Source organism: Canis lupus, chromosome X (assembly GCF_048164855.1).
Source record: "Canis lupus baileyi chromosome X, mCanLup2.hap1, whole genome shotgun sequence".
Lineage (NCBI taxonomy): Eukaryota > Metazoa > Chordata > Mammalia > Carnivora > Canidae > Canis > Canis lupus.
In genome coordinates, this window is record NC_132876.1 from 55,333,505 (window position 1) to 55,352,426 (window position 18,922).

An 18,922-nucleotide genomic window follows, 5' to 3' on the forward strand; every position below is an offset into this window, starting at 1 on the left:
ATTTGGGCAGCCCAGGTGGCTCAGCGGTTTAGCACCACCTTCAGCCCAGGGTGTGGTCCTGGAGACCCAGGATTGAGTCCCATGTTGGGCTCCCTGCATGGAGCCTGCTTCTCTCTCTGCCTGTGTCTCTGCCTCTCTCTCTTCTGTGTCTCTCATGAATAAATAAATAAAATCTTTAAAAAAAAGATCCCCAACTTACTTTAAAAAAAAATCCTAAAATTTGTATAAAACACCAAAAACAATCTTGACAAAGAACAAGGCTGGAGTTATCACAATCCCATATTTCAAGACACACTTCAAAGCTACAGTAATCAAAACACTAGTACAAAAATAGGCACACAGATCAATAAAATAGGATAGAAATCCTAGAAATAAACCCACATATATATGACCATTCAATCTATGACAAAACAGGGAAGAAGATTCAATGGGGGAAAAGACAGTCTTGTCAATAAATTGCTCTGGGAAAACGGGACAACTACATGCAAAAGAATGAAACTGGAGCACTTATTACACCATATACAAAAAAAATGCAAACTAGATTAAAAACCTAAATATGAGACTTGATACCATGAAAGTCCTAAAAGAAAATGTAGGCAACAATCTCTCAGAAATAGACCCCAGCAACATTTTTGTGGAGGTATCTCCTCAGGTTAAGAAAACAAAAGCAAATTAAAGTATTAGCACAACACCAAAACAAAAAGGTCTTGCAGAGTGAAGGAAACTGTCAACCAAATGAAAAGGCAATCCACTGAATGGGAGAAGATATTTGTAAATGATGTATCTAATAAAGGGTTAACATCCAAAATATATAAAGAATCTATACAATTCAACACCAAAAACAACCAGATTAAAAAATGAGCAGAGGACCTGAATAGATATATTTTCAAAGAAGACATACAGTTTGCCAACAGACACATGAAAAGATGCTCCACATTGCTAATGATCAGGAAAATCCCAATCAAAATCACAATGAGATATTACCTCATGCCAGTCAGAATGACTAGTATTAAAAAGACCAAAAAAAATGATAAATGTTGATGAGGATGCAGGGAAAAGTGAACCCTTGTGCACTGTTGGTGGGAATGAAAATTGGTACACAGTAAGATACCGCTTTGCACCTTGTCACAGTGGATAAAATAAGAAAACACAAGAAACAACTAGTGCAGGTGAGGATGTAGATAAAAAGAAACACTTGTGCACTGTTGGTGAAAATGCAAACTGGTGCAGCCACTGTGGAAAACACTATGTATGTTCTTCAAAAAATTAAATGTAGAAATGCCATATGATCCAGTCATCCCACTACCGGGTATTTAACCAAAGAAAACAAAAACACTAATTTGAAAAGATATATGCACCCCTCTTTATTTTAGCATTATTTATAATAGGCATGATATGTTATCAACCTACGTGTCTCTCAATAAATAAAGAGATAAGGAAGATGTGGTATATGTATACAACCAAATATTACTTAGCCATGAAAAAGAATGAGATGTTGCAATCTGCAACAACATGGATGGACCTAGAAAGTATTATGCCAAGGGAACTAAGTCAGAGAATGAGAAATACTATATGATTTCACTTATATGTTAAATCTAAAAACAAAACAAAAAAAAATCACAAAAACATACTCTTAAATACAGAAGACAAACTGGTAGTTGCCAGAGGGAAGGTGAATGGGAGGATGGGAATAGTAGATAAATGGGATTAAGATATACAAACTTCCATTTGTAAAATTAATATGTCACAGAGATGAAAAGTACAACATAGAGAATATAGTCAATAATATTGTAATGCCATTGTATAGGAAAAGGTAGTGACTATACTTACCATGGTAAGCACTGAGTATTATATATAATTATTGAATCACTCTCTTATATGCCTCAAAATAATATAGCATTGTATCCTAATTATACTTTCATACTAATAACACCTTCACTTTTTTCACAACCACAAACAAGTTCCCACAACTATTAGATAGTTATTATTCCTCAATAGCATTTATCAGAAGATTCCTAAAAACTAATGGGAAGGAAAGATACAAAATGAAAACACATGCAATTCATGCACTTTCACCTGAATGACCCTATAAACATTACGTACTCAAACTCACACAAGAAATGTTGACCACAATATAAAAAGGCTAAAGCATTAATAACATTTAAAACACACACACACACACACACACACACACACACAAAGAGCATGCTGCTAGTATAGATGGTGTGTCAAAATTAAAGATCAGTGGTGAGGTTCTTTACATAACAATTGAGATTTTTCTGACTGATTTAAGGAAAATTTATTTTTTGAATATAATTTCTACTTGGCCAAAATATCAAAGGACTGTAAATTACATTTTGAGATAAAAGCATATGAAGTGAAATAAATTATTGTTTTAAATAACAATAGAACAACATGTCAGGTCCATCCTCAAATATGTAGATAATAAAGATATAGGTGTGTATACACAGACTGCAAATAGTTTTGGAGCATTCAAAATATTCTGGGGCATTTGAAAACTTTATTGGCACAATAAAACAATATGCATTTGAACTAATTGTATAAGCTCCATAATTAAAGAAATTTGTTTTCTGTTAACCTTAACTTATACAGATTCACATGTAATCAGACATTATAATTTGGCAAAGAAAATGCATATTATTTACAAGTTCACAAAGCATGTAAATGGATTATTTTGTTAGGTATGTAAACAATATATGCAATTTATAATCTAATTTGAATAAAAAATATAGAAAAGTAGAATTGTATCTTGAATGCCTCCTCAGACAAAATATTGAATATGCTTAAACTGTAAAAGAATAAAAATAAATAATTAAATCTGGAGGTAATTTAAAAGTAATTACATTAAGTCAAAAATGACTATAAGGTCATGTTAAGTTTTCTATCTAAATATTAATTACATATAACTTGGAAAAAACATCCAGTTTCAGTTATACAAGATACCAAACTGACTGAATACCTTTTTAAAATATCAGTTCAAAAAAAAAAAAAAAAAAAAAATATCAGTTCATGTTAAACATACTAAAAATGTGTTTGAAACAGTTGAAATCGCAATGTTTATGAGAAATGAAAAGGCTAAGACTTCTTAAAACAAACACAAATCAGCAATTTGTTTTTAAAATGAAATATACATGATTATGGTTTATATTGTTTTATACTGTACCTTTCTTTAGTCCAGGAATGAAAGCTAGAAAAAGAGTTTAATAAAGTTAAAAACAATAAATTTATTTATTTATTTGTCTTATTTATTTATTTGTCTTATTCACAATATGTTATATTAATTTAACTAAACAAATATAAATTGTAATGTATTGCAATGTACTTTCAACTTCACTTGGTAAAGAATGTGACAACTGAGATAGATAAGGTAGAAAACGGATAACTCATAAAATCTGTCTCTTATAATGTTTTCTTTTCCTTAAAATCAGACCAAGCCTATGCTATTTGCTGGCCTCTTCAGTAGTGATTAGTCCATTCTCTAAAGGGAATATATTTTTGAACTCAAAATTTTGTAAGAACTCAGTGGATTTTCTAGTTTTATTGCCAGTGATAGCAAAGTAGAGTTCTCTATTGAAATTTTCTCATGGAACCTCCTACAGGAAATGGAATATAAAGAAGAACATTGGTTTTGACTTAACAGATTGCTCTGCCTCCAAATGTGCTCCAATGCAGAAAAAAAAAGTAATAGGAAGAAACAAAAATCAACAGACACTAATATGAGGATGACCCAATAGATGTATTCTTAACTTGATTAAGACACTTTATCTATAATACAGCTATTTTCACAACTACAATTTATTTCTCACAATTAGAGTGCTAGGGATTAGAGATCATTATCATTATTTCCCAGGAAAATAAATTTAGGCTTTGCATTATGGACTTCCTTGAAAACGTTAAGATCATGCTTGATCTGGGGATAATTTTAAAAAGTCGATTTTTATTTTTTTTAATTTTTATCTATTTAAATTTTAAAAGACTTTATTTATTCATGATACACACACACAGAGGCACAAGCAGAGTGAGAAGCAGGCTCTACACAGGGAGCCTGACGTGGGACTCTATCCTGGGTCTCCAGGATCACGCCCTAGGCCAAAGACGCTGCTAAACCGCTGAGCCACCAGAGCTGCCCAAAAGTCAATTTTTATTTATTATTTATTTATTTATTTATTTATTTATTTATTTATTTATTTATTTTTTAATAAAATAATTTTTATTGGTGTTCAATTTACCAACATATAGAATAACACCCAGTGCTCATCCCAAGTGTCCCCCTCAGTGCCCGTCACCCATTCACCCCCAACCCCCGCCCTCCTCCCCTTCCACCACCCCTAATTCGTTTCCCAGAGTTAGGAGTCTTTATGTTCTGTCTCTCTTTCTGATATTTCCCACACATTTCTTCTCCCTTCCCTTATATTCCCTTCCACTATTATTTATATTCCCCAAATGAATGAGAACATACACTGTTTGTCCTTCTCCGATTCAAAAGTCATTTTTTATTTATTTTTTTAATTTATTTTTTATTGGTGTTCAATTTACCAACATACAGAATAACCCCCAGTGCCTGTCACCCATTCACTCCCACCCCCCACCCTCCTCCCCTTCTACCACCCCTAGTTCGTTTCCCAGAGTTAGCAGTCTTTACGTTCTGTCTCCCTTTCTGATATTTCCCACACATTTCTTCCCCCTTCCCTTATATTCCCTTTCACTATTATTTATATTCCCCAAATGAATGAGAACATATAATGTTTGTCCTTCTCCGACTGGCTTACTTCACTCAGCATAATACCCTCCAGTTCCATCCACGTTGAAGCAAATGGTGGGTATTTGTCATTTCTAATAGCTGAGTAATATTCCATTGTATACATAAACCACATCTTCTTTATCCATTCATCTTTCGTTGGACACCGAGGCTCCTTCCACAGTTTGGCTATCGTGGCCATTGCTGCTATAAACATCGGGGTGCAGGTGTCCCGGCGTTTCATTGCATTTGTCTCTTTGGGGTAAATCCCCAACAGTGCAATTGCTGGGTCGTAGGGCAGGTATATTTTTAACTGTTTGAGGAACCTCCACACAGTTTTCCAGAGTGGCTGCACCAGTTCACATTCCCACCAACAGTGTATGAGGGTTCCCTTTTCTCCGCATCCTCTCCAACATTGGTTGTTTCCTGTCTTGTTAATTTTCCACATTCTCACTGGTGTGAGGTGGTATCTCATTGTGGTTTTGATTTGTATTTCCCTGATGGCAAGTGATGCAGAGCATTTTCTCATGTGCATGTTGGCCATGTCTATGTCTTCCTCTGTGAGATTTCTGTTCATGTCTTTTGCCCATTTCATGATTGGATTGTTTGTTTCTTTGGTGTTGAGTTTGATAAGTTCTTTATAGATCTTGGAAACTAGCCCTTTATCTGATATGTCATTTGCGAATATCTTCTCCCATTCTGTAGGTTGTCTTTGAGTTTTGTTGACTGTATCCTTTGCTGTGCAAAAGCTTCTTATCTTGATGAAGTCCCAATAGTTCATTTTTGCTTTTGTTTCTTTTGCCTTCGTGGATGTATCTTGCAAGAAGTTACTATGGCCGAGTTCAAAAAGGGTGTTGCCTGTGTTCTTCTCTAGGATTTTGATGGAATCTTGTCTCACATTTAGATCTTTCATCCATTTTGAGTTTATCTTTGTGTATGGTGCAAGAGAGTGGTCTAGTTTCATTCTTCTGCATGTGGATGTCCAATTTTCCCAGCACCATTTATTGAAGAGACTGTCTTTCTTCCAATGGATAGTCTTTCCTCCTTTATAGAATATTAGTTGCCCATAAAGTTCAGGGTCCACTTCTGGATTCTCTATTCTGTTCCACTGATCTATGTGTCTGTTTTTGTGCCAGTACCACACTGTCTTGATGACCACAGCTTTGTAGTACAACCTGAAATCTGGCATAGTGATGCCCCCAGATATGGTTTTCTTTTTTAAAATTCCCCTGGCTATTCGAGGTCTTTTCTGATTCCACACAAATCTTAAAATTATTTGTTCTAACTCTCTGAAGAAAGTCCATGGTATTTTGATAGGGATTGCATTAAACGTGTATATTGCCCTGGGTAACATTGACATTTTCACAATATTAATTCTGCCAATCCATGAGCATGGAATATTTTTCCATCTCTTTGTGTCTTCTTCAATTTCTTTCAGAAGTGTTCTATAGTTTTGAGGGTATAGATCCTTTACATCTTTGGTTAGGTTTATTCCTAGGTATCTTATGCTTTTGGGTGCAATTGTAAATGGGATTGACTCCTTAATTTCTCTTTCTTCAGTCTCATTGTTAGTGTATAGAAATGCCACTGACTTCTGGGCATTGATTTTGTATCCTGCCACGCTACCGAATTGCTGTATGAGTTCCAGCAATCTTGGGGTGGAGACTTTTGGGTTTTCTATGTAGAGTATCATGTCATCGGCGAAGAGGGAGAGTTTGACTTTTTCTTTGCCAATTTGAATGCCTTTAATGTCTTTTTGTTGTCTGATTGCTGAGGCTAGGACTTCCAGTACTATGTTGAACAGCAGTGGTGAGAGTGGACATCCCTGTCTTGTTCCTGATCTTAGGGGAAGGCTCCCAGTGCTTCCCCATTGAGAATGATATTTGCTGTGGCCTTTTCATAGATGGCTTTTAAGATGTCGAGGAATGTTCCCTCTATCCCTACACTCTGAAGAGTTTTGATCAGGAATGGATGCTGTATTTTGTCAAATGCTTTCTCTGCATCCAATGAGAGGATCATATGGTTCTTGGTTTTTCTCTTGCTGATATGATGAATCACATTGATTGTTTTATGGGTGTTGAACCAGCCTTGTGTCCCAGGGATAAATCCTACTTGGTCATGGTAAATAATTTTTTTAATGTACTGTTGGATCCTATTGGCCAGTATCTTGTTGAGAATTTTTGCATCCATGTTCATCAGGGATATTGGTCTGTAATTCTCCTTTTTGGTGGGGTCTTTGTCTGGTTTTGGAATTAAGGTGATGCTGGCCTCATAGAACGAATTTGGAAGTACTCCATCTCTTTCTGTCTTTCCAAACAGCTTTAGGAGAATAGGTATGGTTTCTTCTTTAAACGTTTGATAAAATTCCCCTGGGAAGACACTCTTGTGTCTTGGGAGGTTTTTGATGACTGCTTCAATTTCCTCCCTGGTTATTGGCCTGTTCAGGTTTTCTATTTCTTCCTGTTCCAGTTTTGGTAGTTTGTGGCTTTCCAGGAATGCGTCCATTTCTTCTAGAATTCCTAATTTATTGGCGTATAGCTGTTCATAATATGTTTTTAAAATCGTTTGTATTTCCTTGGTGTTGGTAGTGATCTCTCCTTTCTCATTCATGATTTTATTAATTTGAGTCTTCTCTCTTTTCTTTTTAATAAGGCTGGCTAATGGTTTATCTATCTTGTTAATTCTTTCAAAGAACCAACTCCTGGTTTTGTTGATCTGTTCCACAGTTCTTCTGGTCTCGATTTCGTTGAGTTCTGCTCGAATCTTTATTAACTCCCTTCTTCTCTTGGGTGTAGGATCTATTTGCTGTTTTTTCTCTAGCTCCTTTATGTGTAAGGTTAGCTTTTGTATTTGAGTTCTTTCCAGTTTTTGAATGGATGCTTGTATTGCGATGTATTTCCCCCTTAGGACTGCTTTTGCTGCATCCCAAAGATTTTGAACGGTTGTATCTTCATTCTCATTAGTTTCCAGGAATCTTTTAATTCTTCCTTAATTTCCTGGTTGGCCCTTTTATCTTTTAGCAGGATGGTCCTTAACCTCCACGTGTTTGAGGTCCTTCCAAACTTCTTGTTGTGATTTAGTTCTAATTTCAATGCATTATGGTCTGAGAATATGCAGGGGACAATCCCAATCTTTTGGTATCGGTTCAGACCCGATTTGTGACCCAATATGTGGTCTATTCTGGAGAAAGTTCCATGTGCACTTGAGAAGAATGTGTATTCAGTTGAGTTTGGATGTAAAGTTCTGTAGATATCTGTGAAATCCATCTGGTCCAGTGTATCATTTAAAGCTCTCGTTTCTTTGGAGATCTTGTGCTTAGAAGACCTATCGAGTATAGAAAGAGCTAGATTGAAGGCACCAAGTATAAGTGTATTATTATCTAAGTATTTCTTCACTTTGGTTAATAATTGATTGATATATTTGGCAGCTCCCACATTCGGGGCATATACATTGAGGATTGTTAAGTCCTCTTGTTGAATAGATCCTTTAAGTATGATATAGTGTCCCTCTTCATCTCTCACTACAATCTTTGGGGTAAATTTTAGTTTATCTGATATAAGGATGGCTACCCCTGCTTTCTTTTGAGGACCATTTGGATGGTAAATGGTTCTCCAACCTTTTATTTTCAGGCTTTAGGTGTCCTTCTGTCTAAAATGAGTCTCTTGTAGACAGCAAATAGATGGGTCCTGCTTTTTTATCCAGTCTGAAACCCTGCGCCTTTTGATGGGGTCATTAAGCCCGTTCACATTCAGTTAGTATTGAGAGATATGAGTTTAGTGTCATCATGATATCTATTCAGTCCTTGTTTTTGTGGACTGTTCCACTGAACTTCTTCTTAAAGGGGAATTTTAAGAGTCCCCCTTAAAATTTCTTGCAGAGCTGGTTTGGAGGTCACATATTCTTTTAGTTGCTGCCTGTCTTGGAAGCTCTTAATCTCTCCTTCCATTTTGAATGAGAGCCTTGCTGGATAAAGTATTCTTGGTTGCATGTTCTTCTCATTTAGGACCCTGAATATATCCTGCCAGCCCTTTCTGGCCTGCCAGGTCTCTGTGGAGAGGTCTTCTGTTACCCTAATACTCCTCCCCATAAAAGTCAGGGATTTCTTGTCTCTTGCTGCTTTAAGGATCTTCTCTTTATCTTTGGAATTTGCAAGCTTCACTATTAAATGTCGAGGTGTTGAACGGTTTTTATTGATTTTAGGGGGGGATCTCTCTATTTCCTGGATCTGAATGCCTGTTTCCCTTCCCAGATTAGGAAAGTTTTCAGCTAGAATTTGTTCAAATACATATTCTGGCCCTCTGGCCCTTTCGGCGCCCTCGGGAACCCCAATTAAACGTAGGTTTTTCTTTCTCAGGCTGTCGTTTATTTCCCTTAATCTATCCTCATGGTCTTTTAATTGTTTGTCTCTTTTTTCCTCAGTTTCCCTCTTTGCTATCAACTTGTCTTCTATGTCACTCACTCGTTCTTCCACCTCATTAACCCTCGTCGTTAGGACTTCTAGTTTGGATTGCATCTCATTCAATTGATTTTTAATTTCTGCCTGATTAGCTCTAAATTCTGCAGTCATGAAGTCTCTTGAGTCCTTTATACTTTTTTCTAGAGCCACCAGTAGCTGTATGATAGTGCTTCTGAATTGGCTTTCTGACATTGAATTGTAATCCAGCTTTTGTAACTCTGTGGGAGAGAGGACTGTTTCTGATTCTTTCTTTTGAGGTGAGGTTTTCCTTCTAGTCATTTTGCTCAGTGCAGAGTGGCCAAAAGCAAGTTGTATTGGGAAAAAGAGAAAAAGAGAGGAGAGAAAGAAGGAAAGAAAAGAGAAAGAGAAAAAAAAGGGAAGAAAAAAAAAGGAAAAAAAAGAAGAAAAAGAGAAAGAAAAAGAAAGGAGAAAAAAGGGGGGTGGGGGAAGGAAACAAATCAAAAAGCAAAACAAAACAAAACAAAACAAAACAAAAAAAAGAGAACCACCGGGGAGTATCTTCTGATTCTGTGTACTTTTAAGTCCCTTGGCTTCTCCTGGAAGTTGTCAGTCTAGCTGGTGTTCTGGGGGAGGGGCCTGTTGTGCTGATTTTCAGGTGTTAGCAGTTGGGGGAGCTGCTGTGCCCCTGCCTGGTGCAGGGCTCAGTGGGGGTTGTTTACCCCGTGAGGCCGCAGGAGGAACAGCCCCAGTGGCGGGGCAGCTCTGGAAACCTGGATTCAGCTCCGGCAGGAATTCCGTCTGCAGGGCCTGGAGGCTCCGGGCCGGGCCGCTGATCTGCTCAGCTGGGGCAGGAGCGTCCTTGCTGTCCTGGGCCCTCCCGGCCTCTGCCTGTCCCGGGGGAGGCCGGATCCTGGGCTGTGTCCCGGCGCCCTGTGCTCCGGAGCCTGCGCTGGTGGATTCGCGCTCCCGGGCCGCGCAACCCCCTCCGCGGAGCCGCCGCCCGAGCCCCTCCGAGCTGCTCCTGGAACCGCGCAGGCCCCTCCGCACGGAGCCTCTTCCTCCGCCCGAGCCCGGCCGAGCTGCTCCCGGGGCCGCGCAGCCCCCTCCGCGGAGCCGCCGCCCGAGCCCCTCCGAGCTGCTCCGGGTCCCGCCGGGTCCCGCGGTGCGCGCTGCAGCCCTTAGGGAGATCGGCGCACTCTCCTGGTGCGCAGTTGCTGTTACTGTCCCGGGGAGCCCGAGGGCATCCTCGCCCTTCTGGGTCCTGCTCCAACTCCCTGCGAGCCCCTTTCCGCCCGGGAAGGTTGGTGCAGCTCCTGCTCCTCCGGGACGGGGCTCTCCTGTCCTGGGGACACTCGCCCCGGCCCCAGCCCGGCTTCTCGCGGGGCCCCTCCCCCTTGGAGGCCTTTGTTCCTTTACTTCTTTTTCCCCGTCTTCCTACCTTGATAGATGCGCGAACTCTTCTCACTGTAGCATTCCAGCTGTTCTCTCTTTAATTCTCAGGCCGAATTCATAGATTTTCAGGATGATTGGAAGGTTTTCTAGGTAATTTGGTGGAGACAGGTGATTTGGAGACCCTACTCTTCCGCCATCTTGCTCCTCCCCCCAAAAGTCAATTTTTAAATAAAATAATTATATGTTTATAGACACTTGGATATATGTTGACCTGGACAATTATCAAAATTATTCTTGTTAAAATTTTAAGATCAACAGTAAAAATGATTTCTTGATGTATTTAATAATATGTATATAAATATGAAAAAGTTGTGGGCAGCCCGGGTGGCTCAGCGGTTTAGCGCCGCCTCTGGGTGATCCTGGAGACCCGGAATTGAGTCCCATGTCAGGCTCCCTGCATGGAGCCTGCTTCTCCCTCTGCCTGTGTCTGTGCCTATCTCTCTCTTTTTTCATGAATAAATAAAATCTTTAAAATAAATAAATAAATATAAAAACTTTAAAGATCAATATTTTGAACCTCTTTAAAAATTGGTTTTGAATAAAATTAGAATATTATTGAGTAAGGAAAAGCTTAGGTTATAGGCAGGGAGAGATAGGAGGCCCCTGACTGTCCTGAATAAGCACAGAGAAGGCTACATGACCAGGTTCACAGAATTCCCTATTGTAGGGAAATGCTGAGGTGTGCAAAACTAGAGTTAAGGGAACAAACCAGATCACCTGGCCCTGAACGTTAAGGAGTATTTTTTTTTTTTGTCAGCTACATTGTAATCACAGAAAATGACCAGACCTCAAAGAAGAAGTAAGCCAATAAGGATATTATCAATAGTCCTATCCAAATCAAGATGGCACAAGAATCTCAAGGTCACAAGCTTCCTAGTCAGTTCTCAACAAAAGACTGCCACTAAAAGCCTACAGTGGCAACCCATTTAGGATCCCTCACTCTAAAGAGCTCTTTTCTCTCCTTTCTGTTCTCACTTTTGCTTAATAAACTTTCACTTCACTTCACCCTTTGTTGTTCATGAAATTCGTTCTTTGACACCATGAGACAAGATCCCTGCAATTCTGTAATATTATGAAACCCAAGATGAAATGCTTAGAGAGAAGGAATAGGTCAGAGATAGAAAAAGTGAAGGTGAAAGCAATATCTCTATACAAATATAATGATTAATGAAGAGCATTGCCTACTTTAAGTGCTATTGGCATATACATAGCACATTAATTTTTTTAATATAAAACATTTCATCCATAAGAAGTGCAACTGAATGATAACACTAGCTGAAGTATATGTATATTTAAAAAAAACAGTGCTTTCACAAGACACTTTGGGTAGAATCAGTCTTTGAAATAAAATTCTATAACACTCCGCTCTTCAAAAAATGATTATACTTCAGTGATAATTATCACACAGACACAATATTCTAATTTATTGTTGGAATTAATAATCAACTCTGGTAATACATAAACATAGAATGTTCAAATAAAATAGTGTGAAAAAGAAAGGCAGCTTTAGGCAGAGAGGTAATGTGCTTGCTTTCATTTTTAAGACTGCAATTTTAATGTGGTCTAAATATTAGTTCTCAAAATATTTTCTAATTTGGTAATTAAAAAATCAGAAAAAAAATAAAATGGATCTTGACTTATTTCTAAGGGTCAAGAGGTATGAATGAAGGAAGCAAAACAGATGAGATGACAACAATGAAAAAGAAAACAAACACATTTTAAAAACATATCCTGGGAGTTGTTTAGCTCTTAAGCTGAAAAATAAAAATTGATTTACAAACCATTACAATCAAATATTGATAAAATTTTGTTTAAAATTCAGGGCCATAAGCAGACTCTGCATAAAATTTTCAATACTAATTCTGAAGAGACACACACTCATGACATGAAATGATGAAAAACTGAAACCATTTCCCTCTCTAATATACAGAGGATGAGTTAAGATGGCAGAGATCTAAGAGGACCTTATGCTTTTGTTTCTCTAGAACATAACTAGATATCTACCAAATCATTCTAAACACCCATGAAATTGACCTGAAGACTGAGAGACCAAACTGCACAACTAAAGGGAGAAAAGAGGCAGCATCATTAAAGGTAGAAGGTGCAGTGATGTGATTTGGGGGAGAAAAGAATCCCACGTGCTGCAGAGGGGAGAGAGCCCTGATCAGGGAGAGAGGAGAGATAGGTAGGGAGAAAGAGAGAGAGAGACAGAGAGACAGAGAGAGACAGAGAGAGATGGGGGGAGATAAAGCATCATACAAGGTATTGCACAAGAAAAATACTTCACCAAAACCACTGACTGGGAAAAGAAGAAAGGATGATTATTGCAAAATTTTACAAACAGCAGAGCTGAAAATCTGAAGCTTTAAAAGTCAGCACCATCACCAGTGTCAAGCCTGACAAGTATAGTATTGCTTCTGTGGAGAAGAAGGGAAGAGGCAGAGGAACATGCTGGGAGAGATACAGTTCCCCTTCTTGAAGTGTATTTGGGAGAGGGAACACTGCCTTTCAGGGACAAAAGAGCCAGCAGGCACTATTAAGCTCCCCCATTCATTATCATACAAGTAGAGACACCTGCTGAGGACAGCTATCCTGGATAATGTTTTTTTCCTGTGCTTTGCCATAAACTCCAAACCCCTGTGCAGTCATGCAATTGCTTTTTTGGGACAAACCAGTATCAGCCACAGCCTGAGGAGGCCCTACCCCAGAGGATCAGTGTAGGTCCATGTCATGCTGGGTCCTTAAAATTTGGAGTTGTAAAACCCAGGCATGAGATACAACACAGGAGCATGGTACCACTGCCAGAAGGTGGATAGTGTTGACACAGAAAGGGTGAAGGCAGGGATCTGACAGAAGCCTGAGACATAAGAGAGGAGGGATTTTGCTCTTTTTTGAAGGCTTCTTGAATAGCAGTGGGTGAAGACTCCCATCTCCAGGGAAGAGAGGGGGATGAAGCCATTTTCACCCCTCCTATCAGAATGAATGGGCTTTAGTGAGTAGCACAGAACACAGTGGAAGCTCTAGATGCTCGCATGCACTCTGCACGTGCCTTTTTTACTGAGGTAAGTGTGACTGAGAGCCAGATCAGCTGCAGGCCCCTCCATCAGAGGACGAGCACAAACCTTGCACACACAGGTCTACTGATCATAGAGTGCTACAGAGCTTCAGCTTTAGTGCATATAGGACCAGGCACAGGCTTTCTTAACACACAAAAGACAGAAACCAAAATAAAATGACAAGATGGAGGAATTCATCCCAAAAGAGAGAATAAGAAGAGGTCATGGTCAGGGATCAAATCAAAATAGATATAATATGCTTGACTAGAACTTAAAACAAGAATTATAAGGATAATAGCTGGGTTTGAGAAAAGCATAGAAGAATCCAGAGATACTTTTTACTACAGAAATAAAAGACCTAAAACCTAGTAAGGTTGAAATAAAAAAGCTATAAATCAAGATGCAAAACCAAATGGATATAATTTGTACAGTATGGAAGAAGCAGAGAATGAGTAAGTGGTGTAGAAGATAAAATTAGGGAACATAATGAAGCTGAAAAGAAGAGGGAAAGAAAAATATTAGACCATGAATGTAAACATAGGGAACTCAGTGACTCCATAAAATATAATAACGTTAGTATCAAAGAAATCCAAGAAAAGACAGGGAAAAGCAGCAGATAGTTTATAGGATGAAATCATAGCTGAAAACTTCCCTAGTCTGCAGAAGGAAACAAACATCCAAATTCATAAGGCATGGAGTACTCCCATAAAAATTAACAAATGTCACCCAACACCAAGACATATCATAAATTTGCAAAATACAGAGATAATCCTGAAATCAGTAAGGGAAAAAATCATCAACCTACAAGGGAAAGCAAAGAAAGGTTATAGCAGTTGTCTCCACAGAAATCTGTAAGGGCAGAAGAGATTGGCAATGATATGTTCAACATATTGACTGGGAAATATATGCAAATAAGAACATTTTATCCATCAAGGCTGCCACTCAGAAAAAAAAGGAGAGACAGTTTCCCAGAAAAGGAAAGATAAGGGAATTCATCACCACTAAACTACCTCTAAAAGAAATATTAAAGGGGACTCTTTCAGAGGGAAAAAAGGAGCAAAACAAGACTAAAAACGAAGAGAAAAATCTCCAGAAATGATTTTACAGGTAATACAATGCACTAAATTCATATCTATCAATAACCACTCTGTATGAAAATGGACTGAGTGCACTAATCAAAAGACATAGGCTATCAGAATTGATAATAAAAAAAAGATCCATCTACATGCTGTCCTCAAGAGACACATTTTAGACCTAAAGACACCTCCAGATTGAAAGTGAGTGGATGGAGAACCTTTTATCATATTAATGGACATGAAAAGAAAGCCAGAGAAGCCATACATATTTCAAACAAATTAGATTTTTAAACCAAAGACTGTAAAAAGAGATGAAGAAGGGTACTATATCATAATTAAGGGGTCTATCCAACAACAACAACTAACAATTGTAAATCTTTGTACCCTCAATGCGGGAGCATGGGAAAATATGAATTAATTAATTACAAACAGAAACAAACTCATTGCTAATGATAAAATCATGGTAGGGGACTTAACAACTCACAGCAATGGACAGATCATCTAAGTAGAAAATGAACAAGGAAACAATGGCTTTGAATGACACATTGGACCACATGGACTTAACAGGTATGTTCAGAATGTTTCATACTAAATCAGCAGAATACACAATGTTCTGAATGCACATGGAATATTCTCCAGAATAGATCACATGCTGGTTCACAAATCAGGCCTCAACAAGTACAAAAAGTTTGTGATCATACCACGCATACTTTCAGAGCACAATGCTATGATACTTGAATTCAACCACAAGAAAACATTTGGAAAGACCACAAATACATGGAGGTTAAAGAATATCCTAGAGGCATCTGGGTGGCTCAGTGGTTGAGCATCTGCCTTTGGCTCAGGCCATGATCCCAGGGTCCTGGGATCAAATCCCACATCAGCCTCCCTACATGGAGTCTGCTTCTCCCTCTGCCTATGTCTCTGCTTCTCTCCGTGTTTCTCATGAATAAATAAATAAAATCTTTAAAAAGAATATCCTAATGACTACTGAATAGGTTAACCAGGAAATTAAAGAAGAGATTAAAAATATATGGAAGCAAATGAAAATGAAGACATGATAGTCCAGAATTTCTGGGATGTGTCAAAGGCAGTCATTAGAGGGAAATATATAGCTGTAGGACTACCTCAAGAAGCAAGAAAAGTCTCAAATGCACAACCTAAACATACTCCTAAATGACTTAGAAAAGGAACAGCAAATAAAGCCTAAAGCAAGCAGAAGAAAGGAAATGATAAAGATCAGAGCAGAAACAAATTATATAGAAACAAACAAAAAACCCAGTAGAACAGATCAGGCAACTAAGAGCTGATTCTTTGAAAGAATAAAATTTATAAATTTCTAGCCAGACATATCAAAATGAAAAGACAAAGACTCAAATAATTAAAATCAAGAATGAAAGGAGAGAGATTGCAACTCACAACAAAGAAATACAAATAATTGTAAGAAAATAGTATAAAAAATTATATGCCAACAAATTGGGCTATCTGGAAGAAATGGATAAATTCCTAGAACATACAAACTACCAAAATTGAAACAGGAAAAAATAGAAAATTTGAACAGATGAATAACCAGCAAAGAAATTGAATCAATAATCAAAAATGTCCCCCAAAAAACAAAAGTTCAAGGTCATATGGCCTCCCAGTGGAATTCTACCAGACATTTAAAGAAGAGGTAACACTTCTTCTTCTCAAACTGTTGCAAAAATTAGAAATTGAAGGAAAATTTCCAAACTCATCATATAAGGCCAGTATTGCCTTGATTCCAAACCCATACAAAGACCCCACTAAAAAGAAGAATTACTGGCCAACATCATGGATGAACATGGATGCAAAAATTCTCAACAAGATACAAAGCAAATCAAATCCAGCAGTACATTAAACAAACCATTCAACATGATCAAGTGGGATTTATTCCTGGGCTGCAGGGGTGGTTATATATTTGCAAATCAATCAATATGATATACAACATTAATAAACAAAAGTGTAAGAATTGTATGATCCCCTCAATTGAAGCAGAAAAAGCATTTGATGAAATACAGCAAGCATTCTTGATAAAAACTTCCAACAAAGTAGGAAAGGGATAACATATCTCAACATTATACGGGTCATATATGAAAAACTCACTGCTAACGTTATCCCCAATGGGGGAAAAACTGAGATTTCTTCCTCTACATTCAGGAAAAGATAGGGATGTCCTCCCTCACCGTTATTATTTAACATAGTACTGGAAGACTTAGTCACAGTAACAGAAAACAAATAGAAATAAAAGGCATCCAAATCAGTAAGAAAGAAGTCAAACTGTCAGTATTTACAGGCAACAAGATACTCTATAAAGAAAACTTGAAAGAGTCCACTAAAATATTGCTAAAATTTATAAATGAATTTAGCAGCCACAAGATACAAAATCAATGTACAAAAATCTGTTGCATTTCTATACACAAATAATGAAGAAGGAAAGAGAAAACAAGGAATTGATCCCATTTGCAATTGCACCAAAAACCATTAGATACTTAGAAATAAGCCAAACCAAAGAGGTAAAAGATTAGATGATGGAATTCTCATGAAATAAATTGAAGAGGACACAAAGAAATGGAAAAGCATTACATAATCATGGATTGGAAGAACAAATAATGTTAAAATGTGTATACTACCCAAGCAATCTACACGTTTAATGTAATCCCTAAGAAAAGACCATGAAAATTTTTCACAGAGTTAGAACAAACCATCCTAAAATTTGTGTAGCACCACTAGAGACCCCAGATAGCCAAAGCAAACTTGAAACACAAATATGAATCATCACTCTGGACTTGAACCTAAATACAAAGCTGTAGTCTTGAAGATACTATGGTACTGGCACAAAAATAGACACATATATCAATGGGATTGAATAGAGAACCCAGAAATGGACCCACAACTATATGATCAACTAATCTTTGACAAAGCATGAAAGAATACCCAATGGAGAAAAGACAGCCTCTTCAATAAATGTTGTTGGGAAAACTGAAGAATGAAGCAGCCACAAGCAGAAGAATGAAACGACCAGATTCCTACCCTATACACAAAAATAAATTCAAAATGGATGAAAGACCTAAATGTCAAACAGAAAACCTCAAAATTGGGGTGCCTGGGTCTCAGTCAGTTAAGCTCTGACTTTGGCTTGGGTCATGATCCCAGGGTCCTGGGATTGAACCTTATGTCAGCCAACCTGCTCAACAGGGGAATCTGCTTCTCCATTTCCCTCTGCCCCTGCTCATGTTTTCTCTCTTGCTCACTGTCTCTCTTTCAAATAAATAAATAAAATCATTTAAAAAAGAAAACTATCAAAATCCTAGAGGAGAACTCAGGCAGCAACCTCTTCATCCTCAGCTATCGCAACTTCTTACTAGAAATGTCTCTGTAGGCAATGGAAACAAAAACAAAAATGAACTATTGTGACTTTTTCAAGATAAAAACCTTCTGCACAGGAAACAACAAAACTAAAAGTCATCCTATGAAGTGGGAGATGATATTTGCAAATGACATATATGATAAAGTGTTAGTATCCAAATTAATAAAGAAATTATTAGGGATACCTTGGTGGCTCAGGGGTTGAGCATCTGCCTTTGGCTCAGGGTGTGATCCCAGGATCCTGGGATCAAGTCCCGTATGGGGCTCCCCATCAGGAGCCTGCTGCTCCCTCTGCCTGTGTTTCTGCTTCTGTCTCTGTGTCTCTATGAGTAAATAAATAAAATCCTTTCTTAAAAAGAAATTATCAAACTCAACACTCACCAAATAATCTGGTCAATAAATTGGCAGAGTACATAAGTAGGCATTTTTCCTAAGAAGATATCCAGATGGCCACCAGGCACATGACAAGATACTCAAAAGCACTCATCATCAGGGACATATAAATCCAAAGCACAATAAGATACCACCTCACACTGGTCAGAATGGTTAAAATTAACAACACAGGAAGCAACAAATATTAGTGACGATGTGGAGAAAGGGGAACCCTCTTATGCTGTGTTTGGGAATACAAACTGGTGCAGCTACTCTGGAAAAGAGTGTGGAATTTCCTCAAAAAGTTAAAAATAGAAATACCCTATGACCTATCGATTGCACTACAAGGTATTTACCTAAAGAATACAAAAATATTGACTCAAAGCAATTGCACTACTACGTA

The 18,922-nt window shown here is 37.9% G+C and overlaps 1 protein-coding gene across 4 annotated transcripts in view; it reads right to left on the reverse strand.

Moving 5' to 3' along the window:
* Window positions 1-18,922, reverse strand: part of PCDH11X (protocadherin 11 X-linked) — a 501,886-nt gene that overhangs the window by 115,302 nt on the left and 367,662 nt on the right. The window contains exon 7 of one of the 4 annotated variants that reach the window (XM_072818011.1): window positions 3,095-3,208. The exons of the other annotated variants lie outside the window; for them this stretch is intronic. Coding sequence (XP_072674112.1) covers window positions 3,174-3,208 — 35 coding nt within the window. The 3' untranslated portion in view covers window positions 3,095-3,173. Of the gene's footprint in view, window positions 1-3,094; window positions 3,209-18,922 lie in introns of those variants that run through there. 4 annotated transcript variants of the gene reach the window in all.